The sequence below is a fragment of the Stegodyphus dumicola genome, chromosome 6 (assembly GCF_044657685.1).
Source record: "Stegodyphus dumicola isolate Sdum_Otavi_A_Nest chromosome 6, ASM4465768v1".
In the NCBI taxonomy this organism is placed as follows: Eukaryota; Metazoa; Arthropoda; class Arachnida; order Araneae; family Eresidae; genus Stegodyphus; species Stegodyphus dumicola.
Window position 1 is genome coordinate 84961708 of NC_140773.1, and position 20223 is coordinate 84981930.

General features: G+C 32.5%; 1 protein-coding gene across 6 annotated transcripts in view; it reads left to right on the forward strand.

The window, feature by feature from the left end:
* Srrm1 (Serine-arginine repetitive matrix 1) overlaps positions 1–20223 on the forward strand; it is a 150292-nt gene that overhangs the window by 111184 nt on the left and 18885 nt on the right. For 5 of the 6 annotated variants that reach the window (XM_085818625.1, XM_035364807.2, XM_035364803.2 and 2 more), the window contains 3 exons: positions 3635–3754; positions 8393–8677; positions 10931–11044. In XM_085818625.1, coding sequence (XP_085674751.1) covers positions 3635–3754; positions 8393–8677; positions 10931–11044 — 519 coding nt within the window. The remainder of the gene's footprint in view (positions 1–3634; positions 3755–8392; positions 8678–10930; positions 11045–20223) is intronic. The other variant, XM_085818626.1, reaches the window with a different exon arrangement.

Below are 20223 nucleotides of genomic sequence, written 5' to 3' on the forward strand. Positions count from 1 at the left end.
ATTGATTATATTGCTGTAATTAAGCAGCTGTTACAAATTTTATATTTAGTTAGCTATTTTTGGTAGAATTGTAATTAAAATTGTTTTATTTCCCCAATGTAATGCAGCATGTGACAAGTTTTAAGAGAAAGCTATGCCAAAAAAGTAAAAATACAGGAGCATGTGCATTTAATAAATAGATATCTCTGTAATTGATATTTAATTTGAAATAATGCAACTGTGTGTTAGCTGTAACTGTAATTCTACTCTTTTGCTTTCCAGAAATTACGAGAAGCTTCTCGTGACTGATTAAAAAGCTTATAAAAGCTGGAGAAAAACATCTCAGTTCAGTTGTTTACTAAGTTGTTGTTGATTGTTTAGCTGCTGTAATTTTGAGATCTGCTTAGCTTTCGCTGCACTTGGAATTGTGTTCTATTAAACGTTTTAGTAGTTTAAAATATACCTGCTGTGCGATATTGTGATATTGTATGAATATCTGTGAGGAAAAAATCAAGCATTTTGTTTTATTTCTTGTGATAAGAATAAATTTTAACTTTTTATCGGACTTGTGCATTCAATCTATTACGAACCCGTAAGTTCGCAACGCAGCTAATTGAATTATTATATCATAGTGTAAAAGTTCAATAATGTGCAAATTAATCTAAGAAAGTAAAATAATTTGATAAATCAAATAAAAGCTTAATTTTAATGAAACATACATTTAATATTAAAAACCTGGTATGAAATATGTCCTCCTTCGGTTTTAATAACTTATTCCGTATGTTTCGACATCAATTTCAGTAGTTTTTCATGCATTTCTTTCACCTTATCATCATGAAACCAAAATCGTTATGCTATCAGAAATTAAGATTGACACATTCTCTTTTGTTTTCAGTTAGTTTTCCTTTCATCATGGATCCCCAATTTTTGAATGAAGTGAGGATTCCTTCCCATTAAGGGACATGGATTTGATTAATATGTCCAAATTTCTTGGCATGGTGCAAAACCTTGTAAAATCTTGTTTTCATCAGTCTGTAATTTTATTAGAGTGTATAGTGCATTTTTTTAAAATCATCTGTGTTACTTAAATGCATTTTTTTTAATCATCATGCCAGTTGTGGGTGCAAGAGGCTTTTTAAGGACAGAAAACTAACACTTCTATTTTTCCTGGGTATTGCAAACTGCAGTTCTTTAGATTTAATGAGAAATTTTTCTTAAATGACTTTCTTGTGTGCAGTAAAAACCAACACTGGGCAGTAAAATTAGTCTGTCCAGAAAGAAAACACTTCTGTTATTTTTTAATTTCCATTCTAAAAATAGTATTTTGCTTGAGTGAACTAAAGTTTTCTATCTCACTTCCCCAAAGTTGCCTTTTGTTGAAGCTGAAGAGATTTATTTTTGGATTCAAGTATTCTTCATGAAATTGTAGTAGCATGTACATGAACTCCACAATCAGCCAGCTGTTTCTGTAAATCAGAAATTGGTGAACTGAGTTTCCCCTCATACTTTATCAGTGTAAATATTATCAATACAAAGTCCGAGATCACGGACTCATCAGGACTTCGGGGATTCTGAATTTAGGATTTTTCCAGATATTAGATCATCAATTTAAATCTAGTAAGATGGTGGCATGTAGAAATTATAAAATTAAAAATATGAACTCGTGATTTATGAAATAATAAAGAATTTATGATAAAAAAGGTATCAAAATTTACAAAAAGCTTAATATTTATTTCTTTATTTTGTTAAATATTTCTTTCAATGTAAGTTGTTTAAGTAGCTTCGTTTTTTATGCTAATACTTTCTCTTGAATTCTGTAGACTGGCATAATTTCTTGTTCAGTTACAAAGTTCCATTGTTCAAGACCTCTACTTGCTGTGTCTATAATTCCGACTAACTGGTCAATTGGAAATTTTTTGTTTACAATAACCTCTCTGTCATTTTTTTTCACTATTGGTAGCGGTATTTTCTGGATTTAGAAACATGCTACAGATTTTGCCGTCCGTTGATTGATGATTGGTGCATTGTCATCGCAATAAAAAAATTCTCTTGTATCATCTTCGTTTATTACCACTTCTCCACATTTCTTTACAAAATCCATTAATTGGAAAATTTCACCTTTGGTTTGCAGTATCCGAAAACCTTCAAATTAGCAGCTAGCATCTTCATCATCCTTACCATGAAATATGGTAGCCGGATGTAAATTATAGCAAGCATTTTTTAAAGCATCTGGAAACACATCCTCCCACGAATTTGAATGCTCCACACAGCAGATTTTTTGCTAAAATATTTAAAAAAACTCTTGAATAGTCTTTCCATTATTCAAGAAATTTAATATGGATTTGTAAAATGCTGCTTTATATTTGCATTTCAAAGCGCACACTATTCCGATATCCACAGGCTGAATGATGGACATGCAATTTGGAGGAAACCATAATACGCATTATCTTTCACTAAAACTTTTAAGTGAAGTACGAGTCTAACAGTTGTCTACAATCAGGACAATTTTTGCGTCATCAGGTAAACCAACTGAATTCAAATGTTGCTGAATCCAGTGTATGAAATTATTTTCAAAACAATTATTCATTTACACTTGTATCATCCATTTCTTTTATTTGCATGATGTACCTGGGAAAATCTTTACTCCTTTACATGCTCGAGGTCGTATATTTTTTCAATTAGGAAAAGTTTACACTTGTGCATTCCTGCAGCATTTGCACATGCTGAAATTGTCCCAATTTTAGGTCCGAGTGCTTTCCCTAAATTCTAAAAATTTTGTCATCCCTTAATTTGTTTGTTGCTTCTCTAAATTCCAAAAATTTTGTCTGTCAAATTTTTAAAATCGGATTTTAGATTATTCCGGATTTTGGATGTCTGGATTTCGGACTTTATACTGTATTATCTTTGCCAGTAGTTTTATATATATTTTATTTTTTTATCTTGTTCATTTGGAGTGAAAGGAAGTTTTATAAAGTTTTGATGCCTTCTTTACACATATCTTGGCTATGTTTCTTTGAATTATAGAATTATATGATATAACAATTCTACTTTTTTTGGAATGATATTCATTGCCAAAACTAAGCGAATTAATATTGTAAAAGATAAAAGTTAGAAGAAGTAAAATTCTTTCAGATTAATAGTTCTTTCAAATGTTGTCAGTATATATAATTTGTAATGCCTTATATTTCATTAATTTATTTGATGACAGGACCTCATTTTGGGTTACTTTATCTTAGCATAAATGATATTGAGAAGCAAAACATTGTTGAATTTATAGACCTCCTAGTTTCTTCTTTGTAGTATTTTTATATTGTGTATTTTTGGTTCTCAATATCACTAAGATATTTATTGGTGTGGGAGCCAATCTTTATTCAAGGAACTTGTGAAACTGTTTCAGAATTTTTTTATATTTCTCTTTTCTATGTTTTAAAGCGCAATAAACTGTGATTTGTTTCTTACAAGTAGGCTTTTTTTTTTTTTTTTTTCCCCTCAGAATCAGATCACAATGTAATAAAGTTTATTTATAAGGCATACTAATGTAAAATATAAATCTTTCAAGTAACTGTAATTAGTGTAAAATATGGATTACTAATACAAAATTTTACAAAAAAAGTTGAATATTTTATGGTGATAAATTAAAAAATTAATCTGATAGGTGAAGCGAGAAGTTTCCGAATCACCTGTCCGGAAAGTAAAGCGACGTTCCATATCTAGATCAATTTCACCATCCCGTAGGCCAAAGTCACTTGAAGATGACAGAAAACTGCAAGACGATGTAAGTAAAATAATTATATTTGAATAAAAAGAATACAGTAGAGTTTTTTTTCAATGAAGTTACAGCTGATTTCATAAGCTTTAAAAATTAATATCAGTGATGTAATATTGATTCAGCAGTATGGCAGCTGTGTAATTGTGCTTTATAAATCAATAAATTGAAATTATAGTATAACTGTCAGAATACAGATGTCTAGATCTTATTTTCACTGGTCTCTAAATGAAAACATTGTGTTCTAAACATGTTGTGACTCTTTGTTTCAATTTTCAGGCCACTAAAATTAGATATATGCATGTAATTCTTAAACTTGGCATAGTATGTTGTATCTGTAGGTTTGAGACTTTTAATTTATTTGTCGATAATTTTGATAGTTTAATATCAATCAAGGCTTACTGGCTATTTCAAATATATTCCTAGTCTTAATATTAAAATGAATTCTCTAAAAGGGCAGACATTTTCAAGCTTGCAGTCCTCTTTTTTTGTCAAATAATTAAAAGATACAAAACAGTGGTAGTTTGTCTCGTCCCCCTCTCCAGCAATAAAAGTTTTTTATGGTTTACTTTATTTGAATAATAAGTAAACCATAAAAAACTTGCACTTGTGGTAGCCTATCCTCCATGAAAGTAATTTTATACATACAAAGAGCAATTTATTTCAGTTCTCCTTGAGCATGTTAGGATAATTTCATTTCATTTCAGTCTTTTAACAGTTACTGAATTACTTTAAGGCAAGCTGTTAGCTATATAGGTGAAAGAAAGAAATTTATACATTTTGTTAATTTTCCTTTCTCTTGCATAGTCAGTAATTGAAATCAAATCTTAAGAGTGAGAATTTCCCATCCATCTAAAAGACTATGTAGATTTATATATATTTTTTGTGCATTTATTTTCCTTTGGTAAATGAAGTTAAATCAATCTCAAATTTTTTTGTCTTTGCAAAGATACATTGCTTCACAATCTTTTCAAGCACGATACTTCTTTAACTAGCATTCATATATAAAGGAGAAAATAATTCATAAAATAGTAACCCTAGTTCAACTGCCACACATCCTTCCCTCTCTCCTTTCTTAAAATAGAGTAATTAATTATAAGAGTAGAATCTTTTCAAAATTTAATTTTTAAGTTGCAGAGATAGGAAAAAGGAAGTACAGGCATTTGTTTATTGGTTACTCTTGTTCAACTTCAAACCATAAACTGATTTTTATATCACTATCAACCATAAATTGATACAATGATATACAGTACAAAGTCCATAATCCGGACTCGTCGGGACTTTGGCACATCAGGATTAGGGATTTTTCTGGATTATAGATCATCAATTTAAATCTGGTAAGATGGCATGCAGAAATTATACAATTAAAAATATCAAACCTTAATTTATGAAATAAACAGCAATTGTGATCTAAAAGGTATAAAAATTTACGAAAAAAACTTAATATTTATTTGTTTGCTTCGTTTTTTTTTGTGCTAATCACTTGTTCGTAAACATTAAGCACGCATGCGTAAACGCATTACGTGCAGGAAGAGAAATTATAATCTAAAGGGTATCAAAATTTACACACAAAAAAAAAAAAAAAAAAAAAAAAAAAAAAAAAGCTTAATATTTGTTTAATTTAATTAACATTTCTTTCAATGTAAGTTGTTTGCTTCGATTTTTGGTGCACCTGGAATAAATCCTGCAGAAGAGGACAACAATCGGTCTATTTTTTAAACTGACATTTATCTGTGTGCCCAAAACCGTATTATGCTGCTAACATTTCTTAAAAGTTAAATTGCTGTCAATCCATGTTTCATTGATGTAAACAATGTGACGTTCATGTGCCCTGAGTGTCCTCATTTCGCCTAAATAATTGTTCCTCCAAAATACAATGCGAGGTCTTTCGATAAGAATTTTTCTTTTGTTTATTTCTTCCAGCGAAAATTTATTGAATGCGAAACTTTGCACAAAGAGTCTTTTAGCCACGGGAAGTCTATTTTTTCCTCAAGACTGGCAGTAATTTCCACACAGATGGCACTTTCTTTTCTTTGATGTAAAAGTCTTGTATTGTCTGCCATATAACGCATTCGTCAAAATCATTGATTTCGCACTTATAATTATCAGGGCTTTTACGTTTCTTTCCAGGTATATTTAGAAGTTTATTTTCAGCCATTGTTGATACTTCGTGCTTAATTTTTTTAATTGTGTACTCCGATACTCCAATAGCTTGCGATGTTCTCTTCAAAACTTAAGGAAGAGGAACTACTAAAGAGTTCGCTGAAGCTTCAGAAGTGCAAAATTCTGCGACATCGTAAAGGATTTGATGTGCCTGAGACTGTAAAGGTTGACCTTTCTTAAACTGGAAGGGCATTTTAAAAAATTGGCAATTAACAAAGCACTACGAAAATCTAAATAGAAGCAAATTTAAACAAAGACCAGTACAAATCATATAACAATGAGAATAAAAATAGCTAATAGTGATAATATAAAAAATTAAGAAAAAATGCGTGCAGCTGGAATGGAACTGAGAAGACAAATTGGTAAACTCTTTATCCTTCAGCCAACAGTTGCCAAAAACAAAATAACAATAAAGCAACCCTTGGTTCGTCACTATTTGAAATATACTAGCCCTGTTGCTATAGCGACCCCCCCCCCCAGACACCGTGGCGGGAGCTGTTCTTACTGTAGACAGACAGTAGTAATGTACGAGTTGCATATAAAAAAGTTTTTCAAAACTCATTATTAATATTCCCCCTGAATTATACTGTAATATTTTGTTAAAACTTCTTGATATGTATGTTATACATGAATTCATATTTACATTATGAGACCTAGCTGAAATATACATTTTAATTTTTATTAAAAGAAATGGTTTTTTGGTACTTTTCTGTTGGGACTGGATTCAGAAATTTGTGAGTATGTATATATGCATGTGTGTGATTATGTATCTTCACACACTTGCATACCTTGCTTACATACATAATGTATGCATTACCTACATTCCTGATTCCAGTCTGAATAACAAAGTATCAGTTATTCTCATTTATATGGAATTTGATGTTTAAATTCTCTTTAGATTTTCTTTCCAAGCATAGCTTTGGATGTATAGGTTTTACAAGGGGTAATCCAAAAAAAAGTTTACGAGGTAAATGAAAAGGTATTTATTAACAATAGAAACAAGATGCAAATGGGAATCAAGAGACACATCTGGCCTTCACTTTTCCGCATAGTCGTCAAACCTGTTTAGGCATTTGTCAGAACGTTCGACCAACTTGTTTATCCCATTTTGGTAGTAATCAAGGCCCTGCTCGTTGAGCCATTTCTCGGCAGCTGTTTTCACTGCATTGTCTGAGGTGAACCGTGTTCCGGATAAGTATCGCTTCAATGCCGGAAAAATGTAATAGTCACTTGAAGCCAAATCAGGTCTGTATGGGTGGTGATTCCAGACCTCCCACTTGAACCTTTGCAGCAATTCCTGAGTCTGGGGAGCTGTATGGGGCCTGGCATTGTCATGCAGAAGAATGACGCCTTTGCTCAGTAATCCAGGGTGTTTGCGTCGGATGGCTTTACGCATTTTCGTTAAGGTGGCACAATAAAGATCGGCCTTAATGGTATGGCCACGCTCCAAATACTCGATTAGGATACCACCAGTCGTATCCCAGAAAACGGTTGCCATCGCTTTACTGGCAGAGGATGTGACCTTAAACTTCTTCCTCGTTGGTAATCCAGCGTGTTTCCACTCCATCCATGAAGTGATGAAGCCATGTTTCATCACTGGTAACGATGCGATCAATGAAGTGTTGGCCGTCTGAATGGCATCACTGAAGAAAGGTGAGGCTGCACATCATTCGAGTGGCCTTATGCTCCGCGGACAACGCATGTGAAACCCAGCGGGCACAAACTTTGGAATATCACAACTCATCGGTTACAATACGCTGCTGAACGTTACCGTAACTCAGGTCCAACTCTGAGGCAATCTCACGCATGGTTACTTGTCGATCCCTTTGGATAATTTCTTCAACACGTGCCGTGTTATTATCCGTCCTTGAAGAACGTGGACTGCCGCTCACTTCCATATTGCGTTTTCCACATGCTCCCTGCCCGCTTGATAAGAACAACACCATTTCGCTACCTGTTGTTTACTCATTGCTTTGTCCCCGTATACCTCAACGATTTGTCTGTGAATTTTGGATGCGGCCACATTCTTGGCCCATAAGAATCGAATTACGGCTCGCACCTTTATGCGAGATTACTTTTCTAGACGCCGTGCCATTACTGTTGCTCTTAAGTGTCTGCATACTGACGCTACTTACTCGTAAAACCGCTGTAGGACAACTTGCGCTATCAACAACTATCTGTCAACCACCCTGGGTGAAAATATTTGCTCCACAATTATTACGTTTCAAATGCTTCTGCTTGTAAACTTTTTTTTGGATTAACCTTCGTATGTTCAGTGAAATTATACAATTCCCCCTTCCCAAAAAGGGTAAAAATTTGAATGATATATCTCATATTGGATCCAAAGCTGTGGTTGAAGTTATTTGTTTTATCTGTAACAATGTTAATTCAAGTTTAAGGCATTAGCCAAAAGTCTGAGAAATATTGATTTGTAATCTGTGATATATAATTTTTTTTTTTTTTTTTTGGGGGGGTAATGTTTAGCATGTTTTTCAGGTAATTTCTGAGACAGTGAGCCATGAGAAAAAGAAATCTAGGCAATTGAAAGAGAAATCCATCAGTCCTGAAAGAATCAAAGATGAAAATGTTCTACCTATAAAACGAAGCGGTTCTCTTCAACGGTCTGATCAATCAGCTTCACCACCAGCTGCGATACCTAGTGATGAAGAACCTAGAAAGAAAGATAAGAAAAGAAATTCTTTGCCAGGAACAGAGAAAGAACACAAAGAGAAGAAAAGAAAATCCAAGAAAGGCACAGAAAGTAGTGAGGTATAAATAAATCTTTTTTTTTTTTTTTTTAAATAAAATAAATATGTTTCAAGTTCTAAAACATTGTCTTTCTCTAGAGGTTAGGCAAAGTAAAATTTAACATTTAAAGTGAAGATTATATTAAAATATTTTAAGATAAATTGTTGCTGACCGAATTCTAAAGCTTGATTTAATAATTATTCTGAAGGATTACTTTAATTGATTTATTTATTACTTTAATTGAAACATTTTTAATGGCCACTTTATGCAGTCCTTCTTCATGTATTCTTCATGTGTTCAATATGATCAGCATATAAAATGTCTGAATTGATCACAATTCTTCATTCATTAAAAAAAAGAATAATTCTTTTTTTTTTTTTTTAGAATGGCAGGTATATATCACTTTGATTAAAAAAATATCAAAAATGATTCTTTAAAACCCAAGATTTAATCTTCAAAGCATTTCCTTCGGACTACAATGCATTTATGTCAACATTTTTTCCAATCCTCTAAACATGTTTTGAAGTTCTTTTCTTGAAACCTGTTCAGAACTTACAGCAAGTTCTTTTAGTACATCAACAGACCCAAAAGGCTGACATGAAGTGGAATTTTAACTGTAAGGGGGGAGGGTGAAGAAAAATTCATATGATGCTCTGTTAGATTCATACAGAACTTGCACAGTTACATTTGTTGACTTTTTTTCAAAAATTTCAGTAACAGCAAGAACATTTGAGTAAGCATATTATTGTGGTGTAAAATTCATAAGTTGTTACTACTTTGTTCATTTTTTATGAATTACTTGATGCAAACACCCCTAAACACTCAATAATATTCTTTGATAGTTTGCCAGTGAATCAGGATTAATGGTGCGAACTATCACAGCAATCAAAGAAAATAGTCCTGCAATGACTGGATTTTTCACTAATTTTGACATGGTTTTTCATTTTATTTCAAGCACCATTCACATTTTTGATGCAATCTCTACCCTAAATGTCACATATGATTAAAAAAATTGCCGTTTTTAGGTAAAGTATTGCCATCAAAGGCTTTCTGTAGTGTTGTAAATGTTTAATATGTATAACAATTTAAATATTTTTGTTGCAAGCAATCCACTGTGGGAGGGGGAAAAAAAGTTTCCCATTTACTTTTGCTAATTTAGAAAATCAAAGTAACAGGGGGACTGGAAAGTAATGTCGTTTCTGCACATGCCAATATTTGATTGTCATTTGTCAGCTCAATCTCAAAGGCGTGAGTAGTATTTGCAATATCTGAAGTGATTATAATATTATATTCCTATGCTGATTAATATGAATTAATGTTATTGAAACAAAATTTGTATAATATAGCATGAGTAACCTTGTAAATTATGTTATTTATGCCATATGAAATGCATTTATGTAAGGGGAATAAAACCAAATATTTTAAATAGCATTTTTACAAATAGAATGAAAAAAATTATAAAGTAAATTATATCTCTACTAGAAATTAATGACTGTGGAGTAGTCTTAATATAAAGAATCACATAAAGGCTTTCGAGTTTATTTGTAATAGTTCATTAAATTAAAAGAAAATACGAGTATATTTTGATATTACTTTAATTGAACCATTTTTAATGGCCACTTTATGCAGTCCTATTTAAAATGAAATGAATTTGTCACTTTTTCTCATATAATAGTTTATATGTAGGAATTCCAGAAATTTATGTCTGATATGCTCCGGGGGGACATAACTAAAAATTTCTGCTATTAATCAAACATCCAATTTTTCTACTTCATTTATGCAATCATTCAGATACTCATCATCATCACAGAGGACAGGGAATTATATCCCTGTGGTATGGAAATGTATTGCCTGTGATGCAAACCATATATTAACTGCTTTTTTGAGCTTGTTGTCAGCCTGAAACTGCTGGCCACCTAAAAGAGATTTTAGATGTTTAAATATGTAAATGTTGCTTGGTCCAACAATTTGTTCTTGGCCAAATACGCTGAGAATTTGTGGTTTGCTATAACAGTGGCAAGTATAATTGTGAATCAAACAAAGCTGCTGGTAGCGAGACTGTGTCATATTTTCAGGATTGTACTATACAGTTTTGTAAAAGTTCTGCAGTGATCTCGGAGCATTGACATAAGAATTCTACAAAGAAAACTTTTTTTTGTTTCACTATAGTGGTTATGATTTTTCAAATGGAAAATATCTACTTTATTTTCATAATAAATTTATATGTGGTATGAAAAACATTAGTAACATTTAATTTGATTATCTTATTTACAGGCTCAGGAATCTGACGTTGAAGTAACTAAAAAGAAAAAGAAGAAACACAAAAAGCATAAGAAACACAAAAAGCACAAAAAACATAAGAAAAGTAAAAAAGAGGATGAGGATGAGGTAATCTATTTTTAACAATAGAAATAGAGTATAAAGTATGTCTTAAGTTTGGGCCAGAAAATATAACATTTAGAAAGAGGTTTTTAAATATTGATACTTTTCTGTTTTGCCAGCGCAGGTGATAAAGTCGCCAATAAATGGTACAACTGATGCCAAACGGAATATCCTTGCTTGTAACCTTTTACGCCTTATTTTCAAAACAAGTTGCATCCATTTCTTATCAGATTGATTGTTTTCTTCAATACTGGCATAAAATTACATAGAATGTTTACCAGATAGTTCAATTTTATGCCCTAAGACCATTCGCGGTAATTAAGTCAATTATGAAGCAATCACACCGCTCACCCGAAGACGAAAATATAGTAAAGGCAAAGTCAAGGGTTAAATTCATCAATTCTAATGGAATGCACCAGCGAAGTAAAGCACTGCAGTTGTACATAATTTCTGAATAAGTTATTTGTATGAATTGAAACAATTCTTACATTTAAACTTGTATTCCAAAATAAGATTTAACTTGAAATTAATGTAAATAATTACTGAGAGAATTACATTTTTGTAGCGTAGTTTACGTGAGATGAGATCTCTTGGGGTCACGTGATACGAACCGGTGAATTAGGATGTTGAACTATGAAAGCATAGTAAATTCGTAAATTAATGCCTTTTTACAAATTTATTGGCTTTTTACAAAATTTTGAACACCATTAAAATGTTTATGCCTTCAAAATAAAAAAAAAATCTTAGAACTAACATTTTTTATGTGTATACTGTATGTTGTTGCCAATAAAGTCTGCTTGGTGAGCTTTGCGCTGGCGAAACGGAAAAGTACCTAAATATTTTTAAAGCACAGTAAATTTTTAACAGGCAGATTAACTTTAAAGCAATTGTTAAATTAATATATGAGATTTATATTAGATCATCAAAATTATCACTTTTATAGAAATAATTTCTTGTATGCTTTATTGTATTTAAAAGTGTGTAGAGAAATAAATCATAAGTGTACTTCAAGAGGTTTGATGAAATTGTAAGTAAAATTCTAATTTTATTTTATCATCCCTTTCAAGAAGTGCATTTAAGAGAAAGTGAATACAGTCAAAAGTCGTTAATTCGGACACCCATAATCCGGAATGATCTATAATCCGGACCTCAAAGCTACAAACTTTCTGCACATGCATGTAAGACCTTTACGGCTGCGTATATGCGTGCGCAAAATACGTTCACAAATGTGCGTTTCATGTATAACAGGCGGTATAAGCTAAGCTAAAATTACCTAATTCAGTTAATGTTGCAGATTGCGTTGTTCCTTAATCTTCAAATTGGATTCGGCTTATTTTTTTTTGCAGATTGTTAGAGCAATTTTATAAAAAAAAATAAGCTTGAACTTTCAATTATGTCAAATAGAATTTCTGATATATATTTACTAATATGTAAAGGATCTACAAAGCGAAAGTATGTTTCGAAGTCCATTAAACAAAAAGTGGAATTGCTGCAAAAAATGGATAAAGGCATATCCTTTGTTTATCTAAACTTTAACGTTTGTTTATCTAAACTTTTTGTTTATCTTTAACGCTGCTGAGTGCAATGAATTGGAAGTTGATTTGTCAGCACTATCCTTATCTTCGGGGCAGATGTTTTTATTTTATTTGGCTTATAATTCCTTACTAAATGTCGTATTTCATCTGGATGTACTTTGATATGATTTAAATCAAATTCCTCGTCATTATAATTCGCTTCGGATAGTGAAGAAAGTGACAGAGGTTATTAAAAACGAAAAAATTTCAATTGACAAATTAGTCGGTATTCTCGACACAGCAATTATAGGACTTGAACAGTGGAACTTTGTAACTGAACAAGAAATTATGTCTGTTTATAGAATTAAAGAGAATGTATTATCACATAAAAAACGAAGCAACTTAAACAACTTACATTGAAAGAAATGTTTAATAAAGTAAACAAATAAATATTAAGCTTTTTTTTTTTTTTTTTTGTAAATTTTGATACCCTTTAGATCATAATTGTTCTTTATTTCATAAATTACGGTTTCATATTTTTAATTTTATAATTTGTGCATGCCATCTTACCAGATTTAAACTGATGATCTATAATCCGGAAAAATCGATAATCTGGAATCGCCGAAGTCTCGACGAGTTCGGATTAACGACTTTTGACTGTAGTAGAACTTTTTTGGAGGGGGTAGAGATGCCAAGTCTAAATTTTGCATAATTACTATGGATTTTCCAACTGGAATTACAGTGTAAAGTATGTCTTAACCTTCTGAAATTGTTAATAACTGAGGCTGAATTTATGTCATGGTCTGTTAGAAAAACATGTGGATGTCTGTGGTGTGATATCATGAATAGCTTTTCACGCAAGAGTGGGGAAGTGTATCTAGTTCTGTGTTAGTCCATCTGAACCTGTTTTGATACTCCTCTTATATTTAAATTCTGCATTTTGTGTGATAGATCCAAAACCAGTTGAATTGAACCAAAAAATTGAGGTGATGTCAATATAGCATTATAGTAATCTATAGGTCATATTCATGACATATTCATATTAGCAAGGCATTATAACAAGACAGAAAATTTTGGTAATGAGAGTACACAATATCTGAAGTTGCTTTTGAATTTACTATCAGTTTCCTTAGAAAACACTTTTTAAAACACTGGAAATAAAAATGTCCCATTCTGCTGAGAAATTTAACATATAAAGACTGATGATTTTACTATCGAAAATAATTACTTTATATGAAGTGATATATTTTACTTATATGACTAATAAATGGTATATTTTATGTAGTATTCAATATACTTAGACATAACATTTGCTGGAGAATGAGATTCTGAGAATCATTCTTCCCCAACAATATTTTAAAAGACTATATAACTTTAATATCTTCTGTAAAGAAATAAAAATTGGAGGAGGAAGAAGAGGGACTCAGATATAGATTTTACCATATTAGATCTTTCAAGGTCTTGAATGAAGTTTTCATAATTCATTTTAGTTATAGACATTCTGTGTTTATCAGTATATCGTAGCTACTTTTTCATGCAGAAGGAAAAAAGCATTAAAGCTTAATTTGTACTCTGAACGCACACACACAATATATATATGTATATATATACTATGTTTTAAATATACTTAACCTTTTGAAGACGGAATGGCCATTATAGTGGCCATAGAGTCCTCTCTTTGAAAAGATGGGGTTGTCCACTTTAGTGGCCATGTCTTTTTTCCCCCATTTTCCAGACTGAAAAGTGTGGTGAAATGTCTAATCTGACGTCCTTAGGGTTTTAACCACTTATCTCTTTCAAAGATCTTCCTTTTGTGACATAGATGCACCCCTCTGAGAATCCATTAGACTACACACAAGAATCTTTGTTGCAAATGGGAGGTAATTTCTTAAATGGGGGAAAGCATTCGGTTCAAGATTTCCCGTCCTTTGGTAGCTTTTATTGCTACCAAAGCCCCGGACTCAAAAGGTTAATTAGTTTAGCATATAGCGTACTATTATTGTTGATTTTTACTTGTAAATAATCAAATGCTGTATTTTTTTCTTTTAACACAATTCATTGCTACTAAATTTGCTTATGTTAAAGTTTTCACAGAACCACAGTATTTTAGCAACTTTTTAGCCTGCGTACTAAAATTTTTCTTCTAATTTCCTTAATTTTGCAGCACAATGCGCAAAATTTTTGACCACATATGTCTTTTATCGTTTGTTCTTTTTACTTTACTTTAAGTTATATATAAAAAGGACAGTTCTACATCTCTCTTTCTACTGGGCCGATGAACGAAACCCAAATTGCGTTTTTATGTCTCAAAAGTGCGACCTAGGAATGTATTAGATTTATATATAGTATTTTTCTAATATAGGTATTTTGACACAAAATCTTACTTTTTCTTCTGAAATGACATGCCAATTTTTTTCTATATTTCGATTCTACAACTGAAATCATGCCAAACTGCCATGTTATGTAAAAATTGTATGCATAGTTTTAAAAAATCAGTTCTCAAATTCACCTCAATGTTGATTGAATTTATATATTTATTAATATCTCTTTTTTTTATTAAACTTATATGATTCTTCCTTTCACATTTACAAATTTAGGTTCATTTCAAATAAAATTCATCCATTTTTTGTGATTTATTTTTAAAATTTGTATTTAGAAAGAAAATTTATAAATTTTTTGAAAAAAAAATAATTATGACCTGTATATTAAAAATTTCCTAAGATGTACATGAATTTATTCAGTGGTTATAATTAAACTTACTCTATAAACGGCATCCTACAGCGCATATGGGTAAACGGAATGCAACGAAATTTTGTATGTGAGATGCACTCACGGAATTTTGGGAAACAATTTTAGTTCCAAAATGCCCACCTGAGGGCGCCTTTTTGGGAAAAACAGGAAATTTAACACAATAAATGACCAAACGAAATACAGAAATAATATTAACATTTATTGACTAGTTTCTGATCTCACCTTGTCATCGAACCACATTAACTAAAGGGTGATAAAAAAACAGTTAAGTTTTTAGAAACAAGAACAGATTAGGACGAAATTGCACAATAGGAGCAGATGTAATCGTGCCCAGTACGATGTAGGGAAAGGTGCTCCACTTGACCACCCTCATTCACCTGCAAAATTTCAAGTTGATGGACAGTGTGTTCAATAACAGATCGTAACTTATCAGTTGCGAGGCTTCGCACATGAAACGTTCTGGAGTTCTTTAAGTCATTCAACGTTTCACATGGGGTTAAATCCGGTGAACGTGGTGGCCATGGATTTAAAAAGGAATGACTAATAACACATTCCTCTGTGAATTGTTGGAGCAATAGTGCCTTCACGGACCCATGGATACGTGGGGGCACACCATCCTGCATGAAAATGGTCGACGTAAGGGTCCAGCTTTACTGTAGTTGTGGCACAACAATTGTCTGCAGCATGTCATGGTACTAATGGCCCGTAATGGAACATGTGACAGACCTACGTTCACCAGTTTCCTCAAAGAAGAATGATCCAAGGAGGAATGCAACCCTGAATTCACCTCAGAAGTGACCCTTGGAGACTGTAGGGGAATTTCAGTGTGGATCCGTGGATGTTCCATAGCCCAAATGCAGCAATACTGTGTGTTGACTGTCCCATTGAGGTAGAAATGAGCGTTGTAACTCCACATAATATTCCAAGGCCATGACAGATCAACAGTCATTCTGTTGAGAAAACTGACTGTGAATGAGAGACGTTGTGGCTTGTCCTCATCAAGCAGATCCTGGGTATGGCAGATCTTGTTTGTGAAGTAGTCCATTATATTTTTGTGTACTTTTCGGACGGTGCTGTAAGAATAGCCTGTCGAGAAACTGCACACGGGCTATTGCCCTCAAACTCTGATGACTGTGACTGTACATCAACAGCTGTCTTGGCGGCATCAACAAGTAACGGTGTGACATTTTTATGGCCTCTTCCAGGTTGAACTCCTAATTTCCCCATCTCTTCAAATCTCTTATGCCCCGAATACCTTTAGTAGACGTTAGTCCACGCCGTAGGTTCTTTCTACGACGAAATTCACAAACTGAAGCGAAAACATTCCACTTGTTTTTGTAAAACAAGCCTCACCAATAATGCACATTTAACTAAAGAGATCCTCATTTGTAAAGCCTTTAACATCGGCTTCCCCTTCTTCCCAAGCATTGTAAATCTCGACTTTTTTCTCCTACAACTGATGGCCTTTCTCACTTTTGCATTTACTCATAATTCTTGTTCAGGATTGTTAATAATATTGTTTCTGTATTCTGTTTTGGTCGTTTATTGTGTTAAATTTCATGTTTTTCCCTATAAGTTTACCCTCTGGTTGACATATTGGAACTAAAATTTATTTATCAAAATTTCATGAGCGCATCTCGTGTATAGCCCATTTACAAAATTTCGTTGCATTCCATTCACCTGTTTACTCTATACGATGCCGTTTATAGGGAAACTTAAATTATAACCACCTGATACATTTTGGCACCTTTTGAACTTAGGCTATAAATGATAATAATGACAAATGTGGTTTACGTTCTTTGTTAAAATTATTTGAAAGTATGAAAAATGACATTTTTTCCACTCATGTTCAGTGGAAAAAAGGAAAGGAAAATAGGTTGCTATAAATTAAGAAGTTTGCCAAGTCAATTATTCTTGGCACAACTGAAAAAAAAAATTCCACCAAGATAAAATTTTGAATTTCTCCATAAATTTTGCACTAAATTTTACAAAATTTAATATTTAGTCATAATTTGAGTTATAGAACTGAAATATGGAGAAAAATTGGCATGTTATTTCGGAAAAAGTCTGGTTTTTTTTCTAAAAATACCTATATTAGAGCAATGCTAAATATAAATATTATATAGTCCTAAGTCACATTTTTGAGACATGAAAAATGCAATTTGAATGTCGTCAATCGGCCCAGTAGAACTGCCATTGTAATATGTCCCACTATTGTAATAATTATAATTTATTAATTCCAGTCATTTTATTAATTTCTGAGATCATTCTCTTTTCAAGGAGGGAACTATTTAAGTGGTGTAGAAATGTGTAAATTCGTTTGAGTAGGAAATATTTTTCAGAAATTTTTACCAGTCTTATCTCTGAATTAGGCATTACTGGTTGCTCAGATAGTTATAAAAAAGAAAAAAAATCTATAAGGATTTTAATGCGTTCATTTAATGTAATTTTACAGATCCAGCTAGTAATTGATAATAATTTAAATGAATCTGCATTTATTGCTTTTAAGTAGCTTAGTTTGTTAATGAATAATACACTCATGTCCAAAATTATGTTTACATGCATAAATTCACGGATTTCTCAGAGACTATGACTTATAATTTAATGAATTTTCGTGGAATCATACATAACATGATGACACATAAATGCAAAAGAAAAAATTGAAGATCACCTCATATGATATAAAATTGTAGCATGAAACAATAAAAATGGTAATTAAGTGTGACAAAGAGAGTTAAGAAAAAAAGGAATGATTCAGAAAAAGAATTAAGTCTTACGAATTTAATATGAAATATGATCTCCCCTGACTTGTACACACATATCACAACGTGTTTTAAGGCTGGAAATAACGTTGTTAACCACAGTTTGGGGAATTAATCTCTACGCTTCCAGCAATGCCGTCTTCAGAGCATTTACATCTCTAGGAGGAGGATGTATACGTGCAATTGCTCTTCCAAGGTAGTCCCACAAGTTCTCTATCGGGTTAAGGTCAGGAGAGTTTGGTGGCCAAGGTATTCGCTTAATGTCTTCACTTTCAAGGAATTCATCAACGAGGTTTGCTCGATGTGGACGGGCATTATCATCCATAAATAAAAAGTCAGGTCCATATGCACCCCTGAAATGTCTTACATAAGGATCTAAGACCTCATCTCGATATATCTGGCCTGTCACAGATCCGCTGCTGAACACGTGTAGGGCCGTACGTCCATCGATCATTATTTCATCCCATACCATCACACCTCCACTACTGAAACGGTCACATTCCACCATGTTCGAGGGATCATTTCGTGTTCCTGACTCCCTCCAGATGTAAACACGTTTAGAATCACCAGTTAAACTAAACCTAGACTCATCAGTAAAGAGAACATGGGACCATTGATGTTCAGTCCAGTTTTGATATTCTTTACACCAATTAAAGCGATCCCTCTTTTTCTGTGAAGACAGTAAAACACATACCCTTGGTTTTCTGGCATAAAGGCCTTTTTCATTAAGCCTTCTGTATATTGTTTGCCGTAATGCAACAGTTCCAGTGGCGGCTGCAAGCTCTGAACTTAACTGGCGAGCAGTAGCCTTTCTGTTACGACGGGCAGTTAATGCCAGATACCGATCTTCAGAAGCAGTTGTCATTCGTTTCTGACTTTGTCCAGGCCTCCTTACAACATTTCCATCATTTTGAAACTGTTTCCATAGCTTAGAGACTGTCTGTCTTGAAATATTCAGACATGTGGCTGTTTCCATGATTGACTGCCCTGATTCTAAACGGCCGATAATTCGCCACTTTACAGATTCTTCCAAATGATACTTCGAAACCATAACAAACCGCTTTGAGTCCCTACACACTGAAATCAAACGCCATGTTGCAGAAATTCACTTAAATATTCAGTTTGCGCAAAGCACTTGATTCATCCTTGGATGACATAACGCCTAGATTTGCATATCACAAACCTTTTGATTACTTTTGATTGGATAAGGCTAATTAGGCTTGGTTTTCACACATTCCCTGCAAATATGGATCACATTGATTCGATAGTTCATTGAATATCATCATTTTTGGGTATGTAAAGATAATTTTGGACATGAGTGTAGAATAATTTCATATTAATTAATAATAGAATAAATTCGAAAGAAGAATTAAATATTACATGCTTTTCTGAGTGACAACATTTTGCCACATGGAAGATATAAATATTTTAATCTGGGCAGTGGCAACACATTTCTTTTAAATCACCAAGTTTGTTGTTTAAATTCAAAACACAAATATATTGCACTTTGCTGTGTGGCAACAGAAAGCTTTTATATGAGATATAGCTTTTATCCAGAAAGCATTTTATTTTTTAATCAGAAATTTCTTAAATTTGCACAAACTATGAAAGAAAAAAAAAATTCAGTTCAAAACTTGGCCTTCATGGTACTCATGTTTGGGTGGAAGACTAAATTAAAAATTTTTGCCCCTAAAGTGGTGCCATTTTTTCCAAAATACGATTAAATTCAAAGGACAAATGTGCTGTGTTTTGGCAATTGGCAACACCTTTTTATTTTGCTGAGTTTTCTGAATAAATCTGAAGCAGGAATATCTTAAGCATCACAAAGTGGCAATACAAAACTTGAATTGCTGATGCTTTAATCAAAAGTATTTTATCAGAAGTGTTTTTAATCAAAAGTGTTTGAAAAAAGTATCTTAATCAAAACTTAAGTATGCACATGATATGAAATAAATTTTAAAAAAATTCAAAATTTGGCTTTGAGCTGCATATGTTCAGGTGCAGGACCTTTTTATTTTGCTGAGTTTTCTGAATAAATCTGAAGCAGGAATATCTTAAGCATCACAAAGTGGCAATACAAAACTTGAATTGCTGATGCTTTAATCAAAAGTATTTTATCAGAAGTGTTTTTAATCAAAAGTGTTTTAAAAAAAGTATC